The sequence below is a fragment of the Cyphomyrmex costatus genome, unplaced genomic scaffold (genome assembly GCF_001594065.2).
Source record: "Cyphomyrmex costatus isolate MS0001 unplaced genomic scaffold, Ccosl1.0 scaffold1034, whole genome shotgun sequence".
In the NCBI taxonomy this organism is placed as follows: domain Eukaryota; kingdom Metazoa; phylum Arthropoda; class Insecta; order Hymenoptera; family Formicidae; genus Cyphomyrmex; species Cyphomyrmex costatus.
Genome location: NW_017274991.1, coordinates 60,389 through 84,760, shown reverse-complemented (window position 1 = coordinate 84,760; position 24,372 = coordinate 60,389). Strand labels below are relative to the sequence as shown.

General features: G+C 31.1%; 1 protein-coding gene across 1 annotated transcript in view; it reads left to right on the top strand.

The window, feature by feature from the left end:
• The window catches only part of nolo (ADAMTS-like no long nerve cord), an 82,432-nt gene that overhangs the window by 19,679 nt on the left and 38,381 nt on the right, over positions 1-24,372 (top strand). Inside the window, exon 4 of the mRNA XM_018539628.1 lies at positions 19,950-20,279. Coding sequence (XP_018395130.1) covers positions 19,950-20,279 — 330 coding nt within the window. The remainder of the gene's footprint in view (positions 1-19,949; positions 20,280-24,372) is intronic.

The window sequence follows — 24,372 nt, the reverse complement described above, 5'->3', positions numbered from 1 at the left end:
TATAGATAGAGGGCTATTTATTTACTGTCTCATTAGCGTGAACGATGTTTTAAAATATCAAGATCGAGTTTGCACAATTAGAAGCGATGCGAATCTTATGCTGCGTACAAGGTGACTCGGGGCCGTGTCTCAAAGGAATTACTTCTAGGTACAACCTGAAAAACACACGTAGGAAACGAACCTCGTCATCCTGGGTAAATTTCCTTCCGACGCTAATTTCGCTCTTTCAGTGCACGTCCAGATATCCCTGCCAACCGCGGGTAAAAAAATGCGCAATGCAAAGATGAGTTATAGTAGGGTCTGAAGAAAGTACGTCAGTACCGGGGCCAGTTACGAATTACGCCGGAGGAAGCTAGCTCCGATTGCGACGGGGGTCGGGAAGAATCACAGCGAATAAAATGAGCGACAAAAGAGAACACAACACCATTAGTATAACGAAACGGGGATGCGTGCGCTGAATTCAGATTCCAGTCTTCTCCGACTGTCGTCCTCCTTCCATCGTTTACCTCCGCGTTGGCGGTCTCTCCGTCCGGTCTTTTCTTTGGTTTTCCTCAGCGCGCTCTGTTAACACTCGTAATAGCATGGTGTGTATTTCACCGAGGTTGTACCCTACTAGGTTTTACCAGCGACGAAAACAGAGGAAATTCATTTGCGGATACGGGACGAAAATTTCGCCGCGCCGTCGCCACCGAGATAACGCGGCTAGAGGTTTCTCGCCTGGTCGATAAGACGGCCGTGCCAAGCGATTAAAATTAATTTAGGTTTTGGGATTCCAACGGACGAAAGGAGACTAATGAAGCCCAAGTTGAGCCGGATTCTGCCATTCATTAAAATAAATATTTCCACAAACGTGTGAACACTTGTAGACAAATGAATATAAATAAAGTAAAATATAAGGGAGTCTAGGTTTTTTTTTTTATTAAAAGAATTATGTTTGGAAATATTTCTCACGTATAGAAACAGTGAATTTTGATATTTTAATTAGAACCTTCAATATTAGAAATATATATTATAAATAAATAATATTGAGTTATAAACAGTATATATACATAATTAAATAATTAAATCAATAAATTAAATTTCTTAAACATTTTCCAATATGGTATTATTAGAGAACTAAATTCAGCTTAAAATACTACATGAATCGATATAGATAATTAAATTTTTTATAAATTAAATCATACGGTAGGTAATAATCTTATCTTAAATATTTTATCATCCATAAAGAATTAAATATATTAATGAATGCGCCAACGAAGACAACGCATCTATAAATTGAAAATGATGATGATTTAGCAAATAAATGGCTAAAGTCGTTGATTAAAATGAAGTCTACGTTTGAACTAAAATGCTCGTTAGCTGTTAATTGGGTTATAGAAGCTTCTCTAGAATTTCGGATGCAAATCTGCTTTATTCCGTTTGATTTTAATTGGGAATGTATAATTATAATCTAAAATTATAATTTGCAAGAATGTTTGAATTCCGCAGATGCATTAATAAATTAAAGGTAAATTTTATAAAATTACAAGTATACATCGTTATTAGGGCTTAAATCGATAATAAATGTTAATAAAATAATGTATGTGTATATGTAAATTAATATATATAGTTAATATATATAGTTAAATTAATATAACTAGTATATATTTATATATATATATATATATAAAGTTAAGACTAGATCTTTAGAAACATTCAATTGATTGAATCAATTGAATTTAACGTTAGCCAATTAGCGAAGTGTAGAAAGTATTATATAAATCTTGAGAATATATTTTTTTATCTCAATTAAGAATACAGACACATCTTATTTAAGTACATTGTTTTAAATTCTTCTCGTAATATACATCTGAGTAGATTGTACACTCAATTTAGATTTGCATAAAACATTACCTTTCTAGTACTTTTTAGTGTAAAGTGATATATAAATATTTTTTTCTTTTTTCTAATACAAATTTAGCAAACATTTAATTTTCTAACCTATCACAATAAATTAAAGCGAAGTTTCTTTGTATTTCACTGAAAGTAATGGTTTAAAATTTTGTGGATAAAAAAGTATTTCAAAATCTCCATTGTAGTCTACTACAATTAAAAATTGAATTCAATTATTTGCATTTAATAGTCTTTCGTATAATAATATAGTGTGCGCGCGCGAAATAAATTTTGAAAGGCTGTTATGTAACGCATAACCATATCGTATATTAGACAAATATCTCTGACTAGAATGTGCACGTTTGTAATCCCCGTGTGTATTTGTTCGAAACCTGAATACTAACATAAAAACAGTCGCAAATCTCTTGCAAAAACAAAAATAAATTCGTGTGACTTATAACTCCGAGTTTTTGAAACACTTTAATGCGTAACACCGAACAAGTTTCACATTTTTTTTTAATTGAGAAAAATCACACGCGTGGTAGCCCAGAAAATTTTGCGAGTCTCTCGGCGTGTAAAATGATATAAATGCTTCCGTAATTCGTGATAATTCATTTACCATGCTTAATATACGTCACGTTTCAGTATTAATATGCGAGTAATTTATTCGCAAATCATTTCATAGTGACAATATTTACCGGCTGTATTGTGATAACGCGGGACGAACTTGCAGCTGGTTCGACAGTTAATAATAAACTGCGATAAACATATTGATCCGCGCAACCAGTTACAATAAACGACGTGATCGTATCAACATTCCATTTACAACTCGCCGATCATTTTATTAAGCCAATTAGCGCACATTTTGTCACTTCTATCGTTGATCAATGATCATTTTTGATAATAACAAAGTATTTTTACATCGTTATTACACATCAGATTGCTTATCTCGTTAATTAAAATTTGCAATAAAAACGCCTCTAAATTGTTACTATTGTAATTATGAACTTTGTTTTATAATGATAATGATAATGAATAAAAATGAAAAAATGTTTTTGTTGGACATATATTTTATGAATAGGAGATCATTGTTGATAAAGCGAATTAATACACATTTAAATTAACAGAATTGGAATAATGGTCCAAAGCCGAAACTGTCGAGAAAAATCCGGGACATGTATTTGTAATTGATGGATTGGGACTGTATTCGTTGCTTAAGTAAATAAAACTAATGGATGCGAACCATTCAAACGGAGCCGATCAGTCATGTTGTCTTGCATTTTCTGTTTTATAAAAAAAAATTCTAGGCTCGCATATCGCAACGCGCGCGAAATATATGAGCGCGAGCAAGACAGACTGGAATATTTACAGATAACAACATTTATATACGCTAACGATAAAAGGGCGGAACTGCATTCTGCGCAAGAGAAAGACAATAAAAGTGTGTAGCGTCCGGACTGTTGTGGATATTCCAGGTCGTCGCGTAGTTGCACTCAACCTCGATATACGTATAGAACAAAATCATTGCTAAATCCGTTGCGGGTCTGTGTTCCAGCCAGTGTATATTGTTACGTTAAGGTAGAACGAAAATACAAGGCAAAGAATGTGAAAGGACGCATGTGAAAGATTTGCATGTCTGAAGTTTAAGATATTATCATTGAATGGAAACGAAATATCTTTTTTTGCCTTAAAACATGTTTCGATTTTCTGGAGAGAGACAGAAAAAAAGGTGAGAAATGGAGAGAAAGAGAGAAAAAGAAAATTCGAATATACATATCACGTACTATTGTATGTTGCACCCCCGTAAGAAGAGTGACAAAGATGAAATTTTTCGAATTCCATATTATGTGCGGGTTGTGTTCCAAATACATCGACTTTTAAAGGAAATATCATGCAAGTTGAATTAAAATATAAAATAGAGAAAAGAATAACAAAAATGTCATGAATTAAAGTATAAGGACAGTTTTTATTAGAGATTTAATACATAACTATAACAAAATTAATATCTATATATTAGGTACCTACTTCTCTAGACTTGAAATAAACAATTTGTGCTTAACTTAACTTTCTTTGTTTTTAGTATTATCGTAAATAACTCATTTTAAAATACACACGTAATTTTCTTTCTTCCTTCTTGAATAATTTTGTATGTTTGACTTAATTCAGGATTCACTTTTCTTACGAAAGTGCGAAACGGTGCAGCGACGCGTTTTTCTTCTCTTTTACATATTTTATATATTTTATAAAATATCAAAACTAATTCTTCCCTAAGGCTCCAACGATTTGATTCCTATTTAATATATCACTTTCTCCTCGGCCAAATTTAAACTTGCTGATAGTAGTCGAGAATCAATTAAGCTGTCAGAGTAGTGCATACAGTTTCAGATATTGAAGCAACGCTAACTTTGTACTAATTCGATGACCACATAGTATGCGCGCTTCACTCTACATTTGCTTTAAGAACGATCTCGTCAACATTATCATGCAATAACAAATTGCAATTTTAATTTTTATGTAGGTCTGAAAAAAAGTGTAGACTATTCTAATTTTTATAGAGATGTGAAAAGTATTTAAAATGGTTGTCTTTAAAGTTAAGAATTAATAACATAAATTGAATTAGAGATATACATATACATACATTTATATGTATATATATATATTATATATATAAAATATATAATAGAAAAACGTTAGTAGAAAAGAGAAAAATTATTATAATAAATCACATTTTTTAAATAATTACAATTTAAGAAAGAAACTGCTTTCCTTCTCTCTTTTTTTATTTTTTTTTTTTAGATGCGACATGAATTATATTTAAGATATCTTTCGTGTTGTCCTTATTCCACAGATGGGGTGTATAAGGTAGAACTATTTCGTCAATTTCAACATTAAACTGATATGAAAATTTACAAAAAGATATTTTACATACTCAATCACATTTTAAACATAATTGATTTATTAATGGACATAATGTAACTGTAGACATAAAAATGAATATACAACAGGAAAAACATAAATATCTAAATTGATCCAATATGTACGCGTTATTTAAAATAATGAAGCTATTCCGTCCGTTAAGAAGGATCATAAAAAACGAATAATACAAAAACAGAATTCAATTATCAGAGGTAGTTCTTGCATTACCATTCTCAAATGAATATTTAATATAATTTTTATTGTGGAATTTATTACATGCAAAAGTTATGACTTAAATAATATAAAAATTTCACTGAGATGAATTACCATGGAAATGACTATACCTTTAATCACAAAAGCTTTAACCACAACAGAAAACAAAGTCTTTATGTAGTGACGTGCCTGCAACTAAGTTATTCAAACATAACTGCTTCTTAAAAACGTAAACACGATCTACAAATAGTATCAAATATGCATTGTTAAAAAAAAAATATAAACGTTATCTCTCTCTCTCTCTTTATAGACAATCCATGAACGAAAAACTCCACGGTGCTTAATACGTTGATTGCAAATGTGATATATTTTTAATTTATTTATCAACATTTATACAATATAAAGATGCTGATAAACTATAGCAAGTTTTTTCCATGTTATGTTATTACGATATTTAAATCGTTACAAATAACATTTGTTTGTGTATTCATTAAAATTTAATAGAACATTTACAGTAATAAATTAATTAAATCAAAACTATTTATGTGTGTATATAATTTGTAGATATTTAATATTAATGTAACAATAATAATTTCGCTACAAATGTGAAATTGCTTCGAAGTCGGCACATCCGAAATGGAAAACATTTGTTGTTGAAACTACACAATAATTGGAATCACGAATTAAACTATACTAACAATAAAATTGGGTACGATCCATTTAGGGTGTGGTTGAGTTATCGCTACGAATGCTTCGAAACATTTAATTGACTAATGGAAAGAAAGAATTTTACTAATTGGCCAATCAAAAAATGTTTCGAAGCGTAGCGACAATTCGACTGCATCCTTGATACAAGATTTTTTCGAAAATTGACTGAATAATTCCCAAATAACAGCTTGATCTCGAACATATTATTAATCAAGCGGATATATCATCATGTGCCCCAGCTACAAACTCTGACGACTTTGCTTGTCCGTAATATAATTTATAACTGTCTGTCTACTATTGTAGACCAGCACTGTGAAGTCGATAACAGCGTGTTACAGAGACGCGAGATTTGTGATGGTTGTTACAATTAGCTCTATCATGCTCTACTGTCAGATTCGTGCTCAGGAAATTTTAGACGTGCTTGACACGGAGACAGATATTATTAGAAATAAATAATTTGATAGTGGCCAAAGAGCAGAACGCTATCTCGTATCCAAAAATTTTATACGACATTGTGTTATTTAATAACTAAAATGCAGAAAAACGCAGATTGATGTCAAGTTTGCATCATTCATGGGATAGACTCAAAGTCTACCTAAATTTAAAAAGTTTACCAAATTTAATCTCAATTTAATCAAATTTATTCTAATCTAATCACCAAAATTAAGAATAGTAATCAATTTATGATTACGTTTCAATTCCGATAAGTCAAATTGTTGCGCAGTTTATAGGATCGAAAAATGTATTTGTAAATTTGCATATGAACATTATCAACCTGTGACCGGAAAGTAGGATTTTTTCTCTTATTTAAAATAAAAAGTGTTTCCTGAAAGAGAGTATTAATATAATTAATAAACTTTTAAAAGGAGACTGCAGGATTGAGCTTTCTTGTTCTGTATAACGTGTTAATTTTGTCACTAAAAGCGCATATAACGAATGATAATTGCGGAAGTACATTCCGTTGTCCACGTGTAGTTTCCGATAGGGAAGAACCGTGCATATGTACAATACACGTGTGCACGTAACGGATACACACTGAAGGATCATATGCCGTCAGTGGATAATAACAATCTATGCACAGAACTGGGTCAAATTCGACGCTCGGATCGGCTAGACTAATTAGCGTACCCATGTAATGCATTATAAATTCGGATTGTAAATTACAGCGCGTGCATAGATTAAACTACGTAGGCTTGTCTTTTGATTAGGTACAGTGGCATACGAGATACGATAGAGATAAACGTAAGTGTCGGTCTTTGCGTAGAAACCTGAAACTATCTCTGGTTTAGATGAAATAAGATATTTAGCAAACCGTATGCCTGTTAGTTTGCTGTGAAATGTTTTATTATTTAAGAATCCTGTTCATTTACCACTACTATCTCAGATTGTGACGTCAGAAGCGAGAAACTACGTAAGAAAAAAGTTCTTGCAAAGTATATTTTTGGAGAATACAAAATATATTTTGGAGCTATGTTTTAATGTTAAACAACACATTTGATGAAAAATATAACAAAAACTCTCCTTTTGCTTCATTAATTAATAACCATACATCTCAATGTTGTCTAGGATTTGCAATTCTCAATGACATTGCATAGCTTGACGTATATTAGCATTCCTCGATCTCGCTTTAAATAGAAGATTAAAATTTTTATTTTTAAAAACAGCATTTAACACTTTTCAGAAAACTAATATATTTTTTTAAAGTAATATTTAAGAAATTAAATTTTTTATTGATTATTATAATTTGCTAACGTATTTTTGATAAAATATTGTATATAACATTCTATTTTTATCATGTAATTTATAAAAATATTATATCTTCAGGAGTAAAAAACGAGAAACATACATATCATAAATCTTTGCACTTTTTACAATGATTTTTTATTGAACTTAGTTTCGAAGAACACAAGTCTAATCCCAGGGAGATACAAGATAATACCCCCAGCTTTATTCATGCGTGAGAGCGCGGAAGTAGTGTGAAAGCGAAAAGGTCGCTAACTGTGGCAAAATTTGATGCACTTTTAGTCGGTAGTCGGTATCAACAAAGGGAAGTTACATTCCGCTGCTGGTAATCGCATTTACGGCCGATAAACGCGTGTCAGTGCACTGTGTGCGTTATATAACGATTGCGTAACGAAAGGCTATCTGATGCTTGCACCTGACGAAGAGGGCTATGCGAAATCAGGGCAAATTTGACGAAACCGTGATTACGACGCGGTTAGTGCCAGAGTTACACATCGTCACGTTGCAACATCTATATACCACGGTAATCCCTAAATCTACCGAGCGAGCGATATCGCTAACGAAGCTGCGATTCAATATCGCACATGAGAAATAGTGTTCGTTGAATTCGTTATGAAAATAATGAAATAAATATATGTTTTCATGTCGAGCATTTTAATTGATGATGCAAAAGTTTTATAATATCTAAATCTTTCTCTCTGTTTTAAAAGAGCTGCTTTTTCTAATATGATTCTTTTGATAGATGACAAAAAGAGAATATTTAAAATAAGATAGAAAATATATATAATTTGTTCGATTATAATTATATAGTTAATATAATATTGAAAGATAAAATTGTATTATATAAAATGTATCTATTGTTTAATTTATATAGATAGCCATAACAAAGTATATTAACAAATAAATATATATAATTTTCTTATAGATATATAGGTCAAGATTGTATGATCATTTAGCAGTAAAAAAGTAAAGAAGAGAAAAATCTTGAACAGAATCAGATATTACATTCGGCGAAACTACGACGCGACTCAAAATGGGGTTGGATGTGTTTGCACTGCGGTAGCTGAATAAAACCAGGAATAGGATCGAGTAAAATTTAGGTTCTGTGGAATTAAAACAGTGGAAATCTCTGCGCGCATTCGAAGAACTGCCAACTCGTATGCGACCGGTGATTCCAGTTGTCTAAAAGATCTGTTACTCGGATTATCACAATTGTTTCATTATGCAATTTAAGGAGAAAAAAGTATATCACTAAGCTTTTTTATTAGAGTTTAGGACTGCGAGTGTTGAAATATGTATTATTTATACATCGACACTGTTTTTATCGAATTTGATAAAATAAGATAGATTTTTACTTGAGATTTGTACTGGAAACAGAGAATATAAAATCTCTTTATAAATAGAGGATACTAAATTATTTATATTTCGTGATTAATGTGATAGGACGGATATTTTTAATTAAAAATATTCGGAAGTACAATGTCCTAGAATAAATAATTAACTATAAAGATATCGTTTGACTTAATCTAGAATGAATTATTTGAGAACATTCCATTCGAGTATCGTATCCGTATTCGGAGGTACCACTTGGTACGTAATATTGGAAACGCAAAAGGACGAAACATTTGATTCTGATCAATATTGCAGTCTCATTCTATGAAATTACATGATGCTATAAACATGTTTCCTCTTTAACCGATCCATTCTGTTTTAAATTCCTGTTTTTATACTTTCAGGTCACAAAAACGATAATGCATATCGCAAATATTATTGCAGCATCAAATCAATATGTATATGATATACGTTTAAAAGATGCATTGTATAATTATTACATACTGCGCTACCGTATTAAATTTTAAGTGAATATAGCAATGAGAAACAAATCGGGAATTGCGTAGTTTTGACGAATGATCTCAACTGATTAAAACTTTGTTATCAAATGTGCATCTATAAATATACATATTACTATTAATTTAATTAAATAAAAATATATATTCAGAAAGAATATATTTAAAATAAATTTTTTTTAATTATGTTACATATCTCTTTCAAGATTTTTATCCCACAAATAATCATGACTTATTGTTAATTATTTTAAGTGATTGATTATTTCTTGTTTGAATTTGTTTTAAATTTTCTTTTATGATTTAAATTTGGTAACAAATATTAAGGCTTCTGTGTTTACTCACTACTATTTCAAACGTCAAAATATTTGTAACGTCAAAAAGTATACAACGAAAATTCTTGCAAAATAAATTGAAAAGTTTCTGCTTAAATACAATTTGTAACAATTTTTACTGCGTGTTTTCTCTCTTTCAACGTCACATTCGGAGATAATAATGACGAATGGAGTGAACTCTTAGCCTTAACACTAGAAGTACTAAAAGATCATTTATTAATCGTTTCCATTTTTTTAGATTAATATTATATCCTATTTCGTATTGAAATTGAATAAATAATAGCATCTGAAATTCTCTGACTTTTTAATAATTATATTCTTTATACTGAAAAATATTTGACTTTTTATTTTTATTTACTTTTTTTCATTTTCATAGTAATTTATTCGTTTGGTCTTTTAGTGAATAAGAAACGTTGGTACATATTTCTGGTGTTAAGAATAATGGTTGCAGCGCAACACATTTATTTTCGAGAGGATATTAATTAAGTCACATGTAACCTGCGCCTTGTCGCGAATGTGGTATATTTTCACGTGGTACTTAAGGGTCCCCGCCTTTTCGCGCGTATACGGCGTGCTCAATTAAATCGGCTCTCTTCTCAAGAGGCAGGAAACTCGAAGTGACAGGTTTAGATGTTTGAGCGTGATCGTGGAATCCGCAAGCGCGGCTTGCTCGCTGTTAGAAGAGTCGCGCGCGCCTCAGGCTCCATTTGACTGCATTGACGATTCGCGCGGTGTAGTTTATCGGGGTAAGTTTCCGCTCCACGCGCGCGCGCGGTGTGAAACTTTCGTCGAGTAATCCGTTACGAAAGTTACCGGGCGTAACGTGCACGGAATTTCCGTAAATACGGATAATCGAGAAACGTGCCAGCTACCGCCGCTGTGTTTCTCTTTCTCCCTATCCGAGGCCGCCTCGCAGCAGTCGCAGCTCGTAGACGCGATTCGGAATCAAGCTGCATGCCGCCCTTTTCTCTCCCCGGTTGATGCCACATGACTGCCAGCAACGATTGGCATACGCAGAAATGCACCAGGTTAACGAAAAAACTAGGAAACGACGCAAAGTTGTGTCGAAATTAATTTTGAATATTTTGACATCTAGTAGTGATAGAGATAACTAGATAAGATAAAAGTTTTTATTTATAGCACTGACATAACATTCATACATTGTTTTCGAAGGAATAAATATTAAGTACAAGGAAGAAGAAGGAAGTATATAACAGAAATAAACTAGATGTATGCAAATTAAAGCCCTTGACACAATGCAAGACAACAGCACAACACAAAGAACAAGAACAGCGATAGAAATAGCAATATATAATTGTCGCCTTCTGTTGTCAGATGCTGCTAAAGAAATAAAAAGGTCAACTAATCTGATCGCGTATAGACTGCAGTATACTCTTCCAATAATTAGATACAGCTTTTATTGATTTTATTTCAGATACTATTACATCAACTTTGCGCATTATAATATCGGGTAAAGATTTATCTATCTATAAACGTAAAGAAACATAACTATAAATTAATATTACTCTTGCAAGACAAGTTAATCTTATAGCGATTGGATGCACTCAATCTTCACTCGGTGAATTAAAACCGTCATACATAAACGTGTAAAAATGTGTGTTCAATATAAATACATAATAAAACCAGATTAAACCATGAAATCCTCAATATATTTTATTGTGCTGTTAAATAAAATTTGTATTTTATTATAAATAATTTAAAATATTTGTATTTTGCTTTTACACAGATTAAATTAATTAGTGTACAACGCCTTTAATATGCACTGGTCCAACTGAATTTACTATTATTTTATTCAAGAGAGGAGAATTAGAATTGTATCAATCTATATAATTTTAAAATTGTTTTCTATTTTTATACTACACAAGCTTGCGATAAAATAATATTCATCTGCATGAACATTTTTTTCTTGTCATCAAAAATCCTTTCTAAGAGAGAATAATTAGAAAATCATATTTTTGTAGTCACATATGTCACTTTTGAAGCAAGGGAGCGATATATAGAAAAATTGAGCTCGAATAGTAAGCGAATAATTGTGAAATAAGTTGTTGATGTATTATTTAAGGAATTGTCAAAACAACAATTATGCTTTATTTCTCACGTTTTTAACTTTGCACTTAGCGAATAGGTATAGTCTTAATTAAACATGGTAGTGCCCAGTGCGTGCATTGTCTCGCGAGATACTATTCCCTGTGGAAGGGAAAATAGCCTCGTGTCCTAGACACGTTTCAGAATGTTATTTTCGCAAGCATTTCACTCGCGACCTCCTCGAGCCTCTGTACTTCCGGTGCTCTCTCGTCCTTACCGGAATTCTTATCCGGGGAAAAGGCCGGTATGTTATCGTAACCGTCGACACGGTGGAAAAAGGTACCTACCGTTATGTTTTCCTTTATTCCGTCCACAAGGGGATGTCACTTCGCAGAAAGATGAAGAAAATGGGCTCACGACATTCTCATTTGTGCTACTTCTTCGAGATGTATTTCGCGTATAGCGGCATTACGCCACGGTTACGCCCTTTTTTCCAGGCTTCTCCCTTTTCCATGATAAAACGGCCCAGTAAGGGACTATTCCCAAGATATTTTAGCGAAGTGTATAACAAATAAAGCTTTATTCAAAATCCGTTCCTGTTGAAAATAAACGGAACAGCAAACGTATTCGTTGGTAGCGCATCAAACATGATACATTATAATATTTATATCATAGACAGATTTGTATATATTAATTATATTTTAATAAACCATCTAAAACAGAAACCGCATTAAAATGAGTGCTTTGTTAAAATTAATAAGTCTTTATACATATCACTATATACATACAAAATATATGTATAACAACATGGTAGTGATATTAATTAATATGTGTGTATATTTATTTATGTGAATGAATATATATATTATATAGATAATACGCATATTTATCGATAAAAGTGAGGTGTGAATACCTATACATCATACTTATTTAAAAATAAAAATGGCTTTGTTACTAAGTTTATGTGGAATCCATTGTTTAAATTATTAATGATTGTGCCCATCTTTAATGCAATCAATGTTTATTATTATTGGTAAATAAATGAGCATTGATAAATTAAAATTGATGCGTGCTTCCATATGTACGCTTTTATAATATAATTGGACATTGAAATGAAAATTGCGGCATGTATGTAACTACGATTAAACGGATAAATTTCAATTTGAATAAATAAAGTTTGAATAAATTGAAAAATCTATGCAATATTGTATGTATTATTTCGTATATTTGATAATAGTAAGAGGATATATTTTTTTTAATTTGATAATTTTTTAAGATTTTTTATTGCTAGTATAAAAATAAAGAATTATTATTAATAATTTTTTTAATAGATATACAATTTACAATTTTTTTTAAGTTATTATTTTATTAACCCTCTATAGTTTTGTGTGACATTGAAATCACATCCTATATTGATATTTTGTTAATTTAGTTAAATGAGAGGGAAATAATCGATTTTGATTGGTCAATTCTTACAGATTATATATACGACTAGTATCATACATATATATAATCCTTTAATGATTTTTTGCAACAAAAAAGTTATTAAAACTACTCTCCATTGTTAATGTTTATTTAGAGATTAATAAAATATTAGTTGATTCCACGTTATATAAATTTTTTATAGTCACAAAAAATTCAGGCTATATAGGATTAATATAAAACAATTTATATGAAAGATTATTAACAAATATTGTGAAATATAATAAATAACAATCAGTATTTTGTATTATGCATATATATACAGTGTTCTGAAATTCGCAAATCAAAATATCACAGAAAGAAATTCCTCGAAAAATCAAATACAATAGTTTGATTTAACATTTATAGGTTGTTTTAACATTCGTCCGTGTGGACTTGTATGGACTATAATATCAATGAAAATAAACGGACAGATCGCATGCGACAAATAGCACATGCACCTGTTCGTGGTTCCACGCAATTTTTATACACACGTTTAATATATAGAAGCAGAACGAAAAATATTCAGATAAATATAATTTAATAAATATTCATCAACTATTTGAATTACTAAACACTGACTTCGTATAGCAAGCAGACGAAACATCGCACTTTCGATTTGACGGTTGATTGGTGCGTTGGTAAATTGGTATTTTGTAAACATTAGAAATCGGATAATGAAATTTGTATAACCATACACGCAATGCACATATCGCGCATTCTTGAATTACTTGTAAGCACAACAAAACACCATTTGTGTAATTAATGTATATATATAATGAGCGCAATAGAACGACGCATAAGCAATATCGTGTGTTGTCTTTTGTATAATAATATTCAATAAAAAATTATCCTAATAGTTGTATTTATTTTTAATTAGAATAGGATGAAATAATTCCAGTAAAAAGAAATTTTGATTAACTATATATTAATTGACTAGTGTTCATTATATATATAATTAATTAAAAGAATAATAATTAATATTTAAGAAAACCAGTCATACAGATACAATGGGATTATATTAATATTTATTTTAATAAAGTATTTTTTTGTTAATAACTAAAACTTGATTAATAAGTAAATGAGTAGCTTTTTTCAAGAAATGTTTTAGGATATCGGCAATTGTTGTTGTCATGTTTAAATGCCGATATAATTAAGACGAAACTAATTCTGCTGAACTTAAAACTTGATGTTAGAGTCGCATCCACCTTCGTACCGTCAATTTAAGGACGAAGTAAGTTGTCGCTGCGGTGTCGCGCGAAAGGTATTATCCATTGTTCCCGGAGTGCACGGGGTTTCGTAATCGGCTGAAACGTCTGGCGAATGCCCCATGGGTATCCCATCGGCGCAAGAGTGTTGGATGCAGAAACGCTTTTGCGTAATGAGTAGTTGAGATTCCTTGTTAAGGAGCGCTCGAACTCCGCACTGTGGCTTCCGCGGTTCCCAACAGATTTCGGCGCTTCGCCGAGTTTCTTCCTACGGGGTCTCCTCTACTTCGTAGCCGATTCCGCGAAGGGTGCATCTCGGCATTGCACTCCGTGGAGCGAGTCGATTTCGGTATATGTTATTTCGAGAAGCCAACCGCATAATTACTCGACGAATCTCCTTCCCGAGTTTAAAATAATATGTGACTTATATATACTCTACAGCATTTCGAAATAATTAGCAGTGCTTTAATTGAGGAATTTCATTAAGTCTCTTCGCAAATAGCGTGTGAATAATGCTACTGCTTTGTGAAAATAAACTGCTGTTGTTTAAACTCTTATGTTGTTCTCTAAAAAGGAATGTAATAAATTAACCAATCATATTTGCTATAATAATGACGTAACTCAAAAAGTAGTTATTTTTTGGTTGCTTGTAGAAAAAGAAATAGATCCCTTGTTGTTTATCAAGGAAAGACAAATGATGGTCGTGAGCGTTATGAGCGTCAAGTGGAACACAGCTCTAATAAAATATGAAAAGCATCATCATTGTTTTTTTTAAATACTTTTAATATCTCGAGTATGCGAATTTTTTCCCATAATCATGATGTACCCCCAAGATAAGTGATATACCATTCGAATCCGCTTGAGTAGCCATTTATAATAATATAATATGTAATTTGCACATCTCAGAACTTTTTCATTTTGGCCATAAAACAGCTCTAGCTCAACATCCTCCTTTAAAAATAATCATAATGTCCTAACGTACTCATATTATAATTAATCAGAAGAAATATTAAATTTGTCAATATAAAGTTTCTTTGTCTCATGCAAAATTTCGCTCATGGAGATTCTAAAGACGATTAGTCATATTGTAAATAGAACTTACACATAGATTTACGTGTCATTGATACATTATGATAATACATACTTCTTTGCCAGTTGTGTCATCTTGTTTAAGTGTGTTTAATAGTAATTTTTATAATTATCAATTAAATGTAAACTAGAAATTAATTTTCTCTTCTTCAAAAAATAAAGAAAAAATGATTGGAGAAATTTACAAGTAAAGTTTATAAGTAATCGTGTATCATATTTAAATAATTTTTCGGGAAAATTTGTTGAATATATTTAACATATTATTAATATACATTCAAGTATATTTATATTTTAAGAATATCCACACACACACACATATTTCTATTACTCTCGTGTCAATAAATATATAATAATATCTACGCCCTTTATCCTCTTCCGGCTATCTCATATCAACCAAGCTTCTGTGAATAAATTATTCGACAGAAAATTAAGAATTCAAGATGCTCGGAGGTCATGTCTGCACTTGTATAGTGGAATGATGCTACTCTACGTATGTATATTCTAAAAAAAGATGATTAATTGCTTGGTAATATTGTTTCATAAAAAAAAGGGAAAGAAAGAAAAAAGAAAAATATATAGATAATTTTTCCTGCTAAAAACGTATTGAGGTGTATTTTATTTACTATTTTTAATTTTTTTCAAATAAATTTGGGTATGTTAAGTTAGCACCCCAACTATAGTACTCAGGAGTTCTGATTAGAGTTCCCACTTCCTTTTGACAAGACGAAGAGTTCCCTATAGTTAATAACAAGAGTTCCGCTCAATAAACATTTTTTTTACATTTTTTAAAAATGGGGTGCTAACTTTTTAACGAAATTCAAGGTCGCATAGTTCTGATCAGCTTAACAGAACTATTTTGTGAATACCTAGAGTTCTTGATACATAAAAAACATTTTTGAAATATAATAAAGTTTAAAAAAAATAATGGAAATCTTTGAAAATTTTTTGAGAGTACCGAGTAGTTCTGAGTAGCGTTTCTTATAGTACTCGATGAGTTCTATCGAAAAGTTCGACGAGTTCTATTTTAGATAACAGAAGTTATTGTCATACTTTATTATTGATACAGTAAATGTATACTCGATACGTATATATTTTTAATATATTACACGAAGCATAATAAAAACGATTTTGTCATAAAAACAAATTTAATTAAAATAAAAATACTTATTTCTTTGTTAGCTTTTATCTTCCTTATCATTTATAATATATTCCAATATAATATTTATAAAGTAATTCGTTTAATTTAATAATTCCATTTTTAATTGAGAAAAACAACTTATACGCACGTAACATAAGTAATCATACTAAAAGTGTAATTTGATAACTATAACAATGAGGAGGGTCTGCTATACGCTTTAGGGTAGGTATTTTACTACGCAGCTCTTCAAACTGTTTTATAGATCATACTATGTAGGTATAGCTACAACAACAAATGTATCCCCCTTTTTTATTATTATAGTTATTACTTTTATCGCTATTACTTTTAGAATGATTACATATGTTACTCGCACATAAGTTACCTTTCTTAATCAAAAATGAAATTATCAGATTAAAGAAATTACTTTAGGTAGTATAACATCTCTTTATAACATAGCGAACTAACTCGGCAAGTTACGGAATTGTCACGTTCGTGTGAGCTAGCAGTAATCAAGACTGAGGGAAATACAGTGGTAGTAGTAATAGCTTCAGTCTGAAACTACCAACTACGTCTCTCTTTGCGTCGCATAATTTCCCAATTTGCAAGAATACATATATTGTGAATATTAAACATGAATTAAATTTATAAAGTTAAATTCACGAAAGCTCCACCCTGCACGGAACAATCGATTACCTTTGACAGATGTCTTAAATCAAGAGGTAAAATTAAATACTCTGAAAAGTTAAAATAGCAATAAATACGTTACTAGAGGGTGATTAAGCGTCACGTTAACTCTGCTTTCGCGAAAATAATTTGTTACATCATTATAAGTAGATTTCTTATAGGAACGATTGCAATATGCTTCTCGTAAACTCAGCATACCGCCGAAATATACGTCGACCCAATTGAAACTGAGCTCTGCGGTTGGCCGATCTGCGCTAATTAATTACTGCGCTGCCGGCAAATTCATTACAACAAACACTGTTCCTAACAATGGTAGCGGCGAATGTTTAGCTACATTATCCTCGCCGTCCGTGTCGCACGGCCGGAGCTGTCGCGAACGGTCATATTGAACCGTATACGTGTAAATTTCACGTGGTCGGCACGTTATGCGTATTTCGCACCTACATATTTTCCATCGAATTTGATAATTACCGTGGACAGAATTGACGCGTCGTGTGACGCCACAAATAATTATTATCATACACAGCGCAGCGTAATGCGACTCGGCACGTTGTTTATACCAAAAGTTTGCTCCTGCATGTAACTGACCGCAATTAATTCTCTCATTGAAAAGCGAAGTTAATCGCGATTATTTACTCCAACATGATCTACATATATTCCAACGTAATCTGAAGCAACACACATATACGAGAATAATACATACGAGAACATAACATTCTGTTTCTTTGTCTCTTTTCAAAGATATAAATAAAAAATCTTTATAAAATATGAATTTTAAATCTACAAGTAGTTTTATTGCGAAAAATAATGCCTTAGCCAGGATTTAAATATAGGTATTCTTACAAAGATGCTTAGTAACATTAAAAATTATCAAACTGCTTGTCAGTTTAATAAGTGATATTACTACTGTGCTTCTGCTCATTACTGTTTCAAGACCGAAAAAGAGTTCGGCGCGCAGTTCACAGAATCAGATATGGATACAAATATTTAAACACTAAAATTTTTGACCGATACAGGAATTTAGAAATATAACAATTTTCTTATTTAATTAGATCTTATTTAATTAAATCTTATTTAATTAGACCTTTTTTTTACAATTTAAACAAGTTAACACTTAACTGAGATTCAACTTATCTCTTTCTAAACCTTGGCTTAAGAGTTAACTATGAATTATGGAACTAGCCCTTAAAATAATTCGTCACTAATTATATACGTAATTATATATAAACTGCGTGTTTCACTTTATAGTTCAAAAATTATTTACATTATATTACATTAACATTACGTAAATACAATTTTTATTTGATCATAGGTATTATATCACTACAACAATAAGAATAATAATGATGATGAATATTCTTACAGTTGTGTTAACGAACATGATAGTTTTATACGGAATACTAAAATAATTAGTAAAATGATATGTTGTTTTGTTATATGTTTAAATATCGATGAATCGAATTTCGAAAATTATTCCCTTGTCACAGTGACGAGAAACGGAAAACACGATGTGAATAAGATAAGTAAAAAATCAAGAGGTTGAAAGATAATGAATGGTTCTCTATAGCGAACTTACACTCTTCGTTAACTTTACGAAAAGTGAGGTAAATTCGCAGAGGCGAAAATGTCGATAGAAATACCCCGGAGATATCGCGGTCCAACTATAGAATGGTTAATTATAACGATAATTAGCGGGCACTTTTGCGATGGTAACTTCCGGCTCTCAGGCGTCGCGTCGATCCTTCACTTTGGATTCCATATCTCAAGCTCGAGTTTGAGAAGTATAAATGGAATATGATTTTGCTCTAATTAGCTATCCCCAGAATTGGGGAAACTTTGTTCTCCATGCAGTGACTTCGACGTGAACTCATACAAAATACTTTTACTGTATATTACGTTGAATTACACTGTGGCGAGAAAGCATTCTTTTTGTCATCGAAATTTGAAAGAACTTCCGCAAAAGGCGGCAAGAGAATTTAGAATTAAAATTATCGTTATTGAGATCTCATAAGAATTATTTCAGAAATATTGCCAAGTTCTATTTCTGAAATTGAGAAGACATAACAAATTTTCATCAACGTTTTGTGTCTCAACAAAAAATAGTAGATGTTTCTTATAGAGCTTTTTATACTGAAAAAGTATCTGTTTCTTATATGTGGACTACGTTTCTTATATGTTTCTTATACGTTCTTAGTTTATTTTACGATGTTGATGTCCTGTAGAACACTGCTGGTGAATTATCTTCTTTTCATTTATAAACTGTAAAATCTGATTTAACCCACCTTATTCACAGTTTACATTATTTTATTATTAGACCTGTTTTCTGTGGCTAAACTAATATTTTAAAACTTAAATTGAGATAGGTATATGTTTGATATTTAACAAAAACAAGAAAGTTCTAGTGCAGAATTCTAATGGTATAAGGAATATAAAAATACATCTGATGATATTTATCGTTGAACTTTTACTCGGAAGAAATAGATTGCCAAATCGAGATACCAAATTATCTGTGAAATACAATACAAGAATAGGATCTTCGTGAACAATTTAGTCCTGATGTTAAAAATTTAGGATCGCTCGTTGCTGCGAAGCGATGGGTTTCTCGAAAGCACTTGTAGCAACGTAACGACGTCGTAGAGGCGTTTAATGAGCCCGCGCCTGACAACGGATTCTCTCTTTTCTGTGATTTCAGCCCTGCGAGAAATCGAGCGACTTTCGCGCGGTACAATGCGCCGCCTTCAACAATGTGCCATACAGCGGGCAACTGCTCAAATGGTATCCCCATTACGACCCGACTAGGCCATGCGCTTTGATCTGCCGCGGTGAGCAGACCCTCGAGAATAGCGTTACACGGTCGCGGCAGGAACTGCCATCGGGCGAGAAGACGGTGCCGCGCGATTCTACGGATAGCCTGCTATTCGACAGCGACGAGACGATAGTGGTACAACTAGCGGATAAGGTGGAGGACGGCACAAAATGTTACATGGAGGGCACGGACGTGTGCATAAGTGGCGAGTGCTTGGTGAGTAAAATTTGTTTACATTACCTAAATCGCTTACTTGCTACAACATAACTAAAAAAATTATCATTTTTGAGTTGTTTGCAGAAAAAGAACGGAAATAAAAGAAAAAAGAAATATAAAAAGAACGTACTTTTATTTCTCTCTCTCTCTACAATCAATTACGTCAAAATTGCACATTAAAATTAAAATTGCAAAATTATGATTCAAACTTATTTTTCGGGAAAATAACTTTGTTTTTGTTGTAACAAATGAACAAAGATTTTTATCGATAAGATCGTGACGCATTTCACAGTTTTTGAGTATGACTGTCAAACAATTGTAACGATGCGTCCCGGAACGCATCGTTCCTGTCCGGAAAACTAGCCGGATGCCACACTTTGGTCCCCGATGTCAGCGATGAAGGCTCGTATATTTTTTTTATACCAAACAAAAATAAATTTCAGGTGACAACCGCCGTTTTCGCCGAAATTCGCCGACCGCGACCGAGCACCACCGATCGACATCTCCCCCACTCGAGTGTCGATCGGTGGGCATTGCCAACCAATACGGAACAAATCGAGTACGAGCAACAATTTTGTAACATATATAAACCCGCGTTTTTTGCAATAGTAAAACCTATTCCGTCCCACTCCTGATCTGGATCCCTTGCTTTACGCGGCATTCTCGTTCGCCTGCTCCGACGAGATTTTCTTTGGGGTAGAACGTTCTCTTCTTTCACACAACATTAAATCAAATGTTAATCCGTAGTTTTCTTGAAATTTTTAGTAAACAAAATACGAGGCAAAATGTTATCAATACATTAATAGTTTGTTAGCGAATTCGAACACAATATTACGGTAAATTGATGTCAACTGCAGCACCCGCATTAAGTTTATACTCGACTAGAAGAGAAACGTCTGTCAACGTAATCCAAACAGCAGATTGCTAACGGAAGTAGATTAGATAGAGCAGAATCTATCACTTTGTAATTATTTAAACGGAACGTTTTAAATCAGGAATCATTTAAATACTTACAAAGAAGGCAGTTTCTTATATAGTCAATTTGCCATAATATTCTGTTAGCAAATTTTTATTTTCGTAAACATTTATCCATTTTGTCGAAATTCAAAAAAAAGAAGTAAATTTTGTGGACAAATTAATAACAATGTACAACACAATTAAAATGTCAGTTATATCATAATTAAGTAACAGTATTTTTCTATATAGTCTAATATCAATTAAAATATTGAAAACATCAAAATGATGAACGGGGATTGAAATCACATACTTATATTATACGTGCACGCGCGCGCGCACACACACATACACCACACACACACACACACACACACACACACACACATCTTTTTGAAATCTTACCCTTTAGTATGGATAGGTGGGTTGAACTGGGACCTTGACGTCATTAATCTGCGCTTATTGTGACACGTACGTCATTGATCCATTGCGTCGCACCGCTTGAATTGAAAACCAACCGTACTCGACTTTTTATTCTAATGCTCTCAAACGTCCATCACAATGCGGTATTATATGGAAAATAGAATATTGCATCCACTTCATAAACGCGGCATTGCATATCAAAATACAAATTAAACATCGTATATTCTTCCAAAAATATTAGTAATTATTATTACTGTTAAAATAATCAAGTAAATAAGACTGTTATTAATAATCATAAAAATTTTTAATAACATTCTTTATCATTTATTATTTATATTTCTTAAAACGATTCAATGTACGTTGAATCTGTTGTGGAAAATCTAAGAATTACATATGAAAAAAACATATATTATACATTTATGTATACGCATGCAAAATGTATAATATTTTTTAATTTTTAATTACCCTTTTTTCTTTTCTACTTTTAAATTTAAATATACTTATTTTATACTAAATATACTTATTTTGTATTATAATTGAGCCTAAAGTGTCTTCTTTTTTGTCCTATTTTTAAATTTCAGTGTTCTACTTTTGTATTACTTTTCAATCAAGAATGTCCTAGTTTATACCTACATCAGATCTGGTCACCCTAGATACACTGAAAAATTATCCATTATTGAACTTTGTGTCTGTGACATCTTTTGTTCATTACAAGTTAAATCATGTATGAAAATTAAATTAAACTTTACCGAGACTAAATTTTACATATAATCAGTAATTTCCATATAATTAATAATTTTTGTTATTATTTTAATTAAAACAATGTAGTTAAACAATTTAACATAATGTATTTTTTATTTAAATTTAGTTTATTGGTTAATTAGTGTATATACGTTAATATGTGAACATTGTTTACTTTGAAACCAAGTTATTTGACCAGCCATAGAAATAGATTAATTGGATATAGCTATTTTTTTAACTTCCTGTTTTGTATTAAAATAATACACATATGAAAGTTTAAAATAATAAAATGTTATTTAAAATTCCTATTCACTCATTACTGCTATTTCAGATTATGACGTCAGAAGTGAGAAAATCTACAATAAAAGTTCTTGCATATTATGTTTGAATAGAAAAATTTGTTTAATAAAATAATATTTTGCAATCGGTAGAATGGACTTAATATAAAATATACTGAAAGTTATCTCTTTGTTTTGGTATTAAATTATATTTATTTTTATATATTAATTTGGCATTTTGTTTTTGGACATGCATAATTCATTTCCAGTTATATGATTATTAATTAATTAACAATATTTATTAATTACCAAAGCGAAAGGAGAGTTTTTGATTCATTTTACGAACGCAGTTTTTCAATTATATTGTTATTTTATTGAAACATTTTTCTATATTAATATATTTTGCAAGAATTTTTATTGCGTATTAACGTATTTTATTGTTTCAGATGTCACAATCTGAGATAGTAATGAGATAGTAATTATATTATATATATATATAGTAAATAAAAGCTTAAATTAAAAAAAGAATTTAAATTTAATCCTTCAATATTTAATAGTACGTAATAACAATTTGCACATGATCAAATATTTAAATTAAACTAAAAATTAGTTTCTATTAATATATGTTTCCATTTATATATAAATTTTTTATATGTACATTATAATTAAAACTTCAATTAAATGTTATTCATGAAAATTTTATCGCTAAAAGTAATCTAATATTTGACTCTCTTAATTTGGATAAGGAGATAATTATCGATTCTTAACCGCAGCATTATCGGAAACCATGGATCTGTCACGTGCAGACCGCAATATATTAGATGCGAGGGGCATTAAGCGATAGGTACAGTGCGCTGCTTGTCAGTCACTATAAATTGTCGGTCGATCAACACGTGAAGGCCTTTACTCATTAATTATTGAAATATAATGTAAGCGATACTTACATTCCATTAATAATATTTAATCATAATTTAACTGCTAATAAGGCACATTGTTACTAGTTTATATTATTTATATTTTTCACGTAAGATAGTTTTTTGTAAGATAGTTTAACTACTAAGAAAATAATCAGTTGTTGAAAATGCATTCAATTTGCAAATGAAAAGTATGAAAGATTAAAGAATCTACTGGAAAGTATTATTATTATTACGTTTTTTATATACAAATATGGAATATTTGGATTGATATCTTAGACATGTATGGGGATGCATCCAAAATGTATAATAATAGTTCGAAGTAATGATATTTAAAATAACATTTTGATTTATTAATCAATTTAACTACTCGTTTGTATTGTTAAATCGATGGATCGCGATTTGCCTAGTAGCTTTGGAATTTACATATTAAATTCACCATTAGTTTGGTCACTGCGTTTTGACCATCGATATAATCCGATCTGTAATTTTGATTGAATAATTACTCAATTAATTAATCAAGAGTCGCGTGTTGAACTGAGCAATATCCCCAAAACGCGTTGCCTGAAACAATAAATCGAAGTACAACCTTTATATGCGCATAAAAGCTATATTTGAAATTAATCATATTAACGTAAATGCAAATTACATTAAATTGTCGACGATATTTAATATGAAAAGTTGATTTTACATTAATCAAAGATCGGAGCAGCTAAAAGCAATAAGCGACAGTATTTTATGTATAAATAATTACACATGTTACACTTCTCTGTACTACTTTCT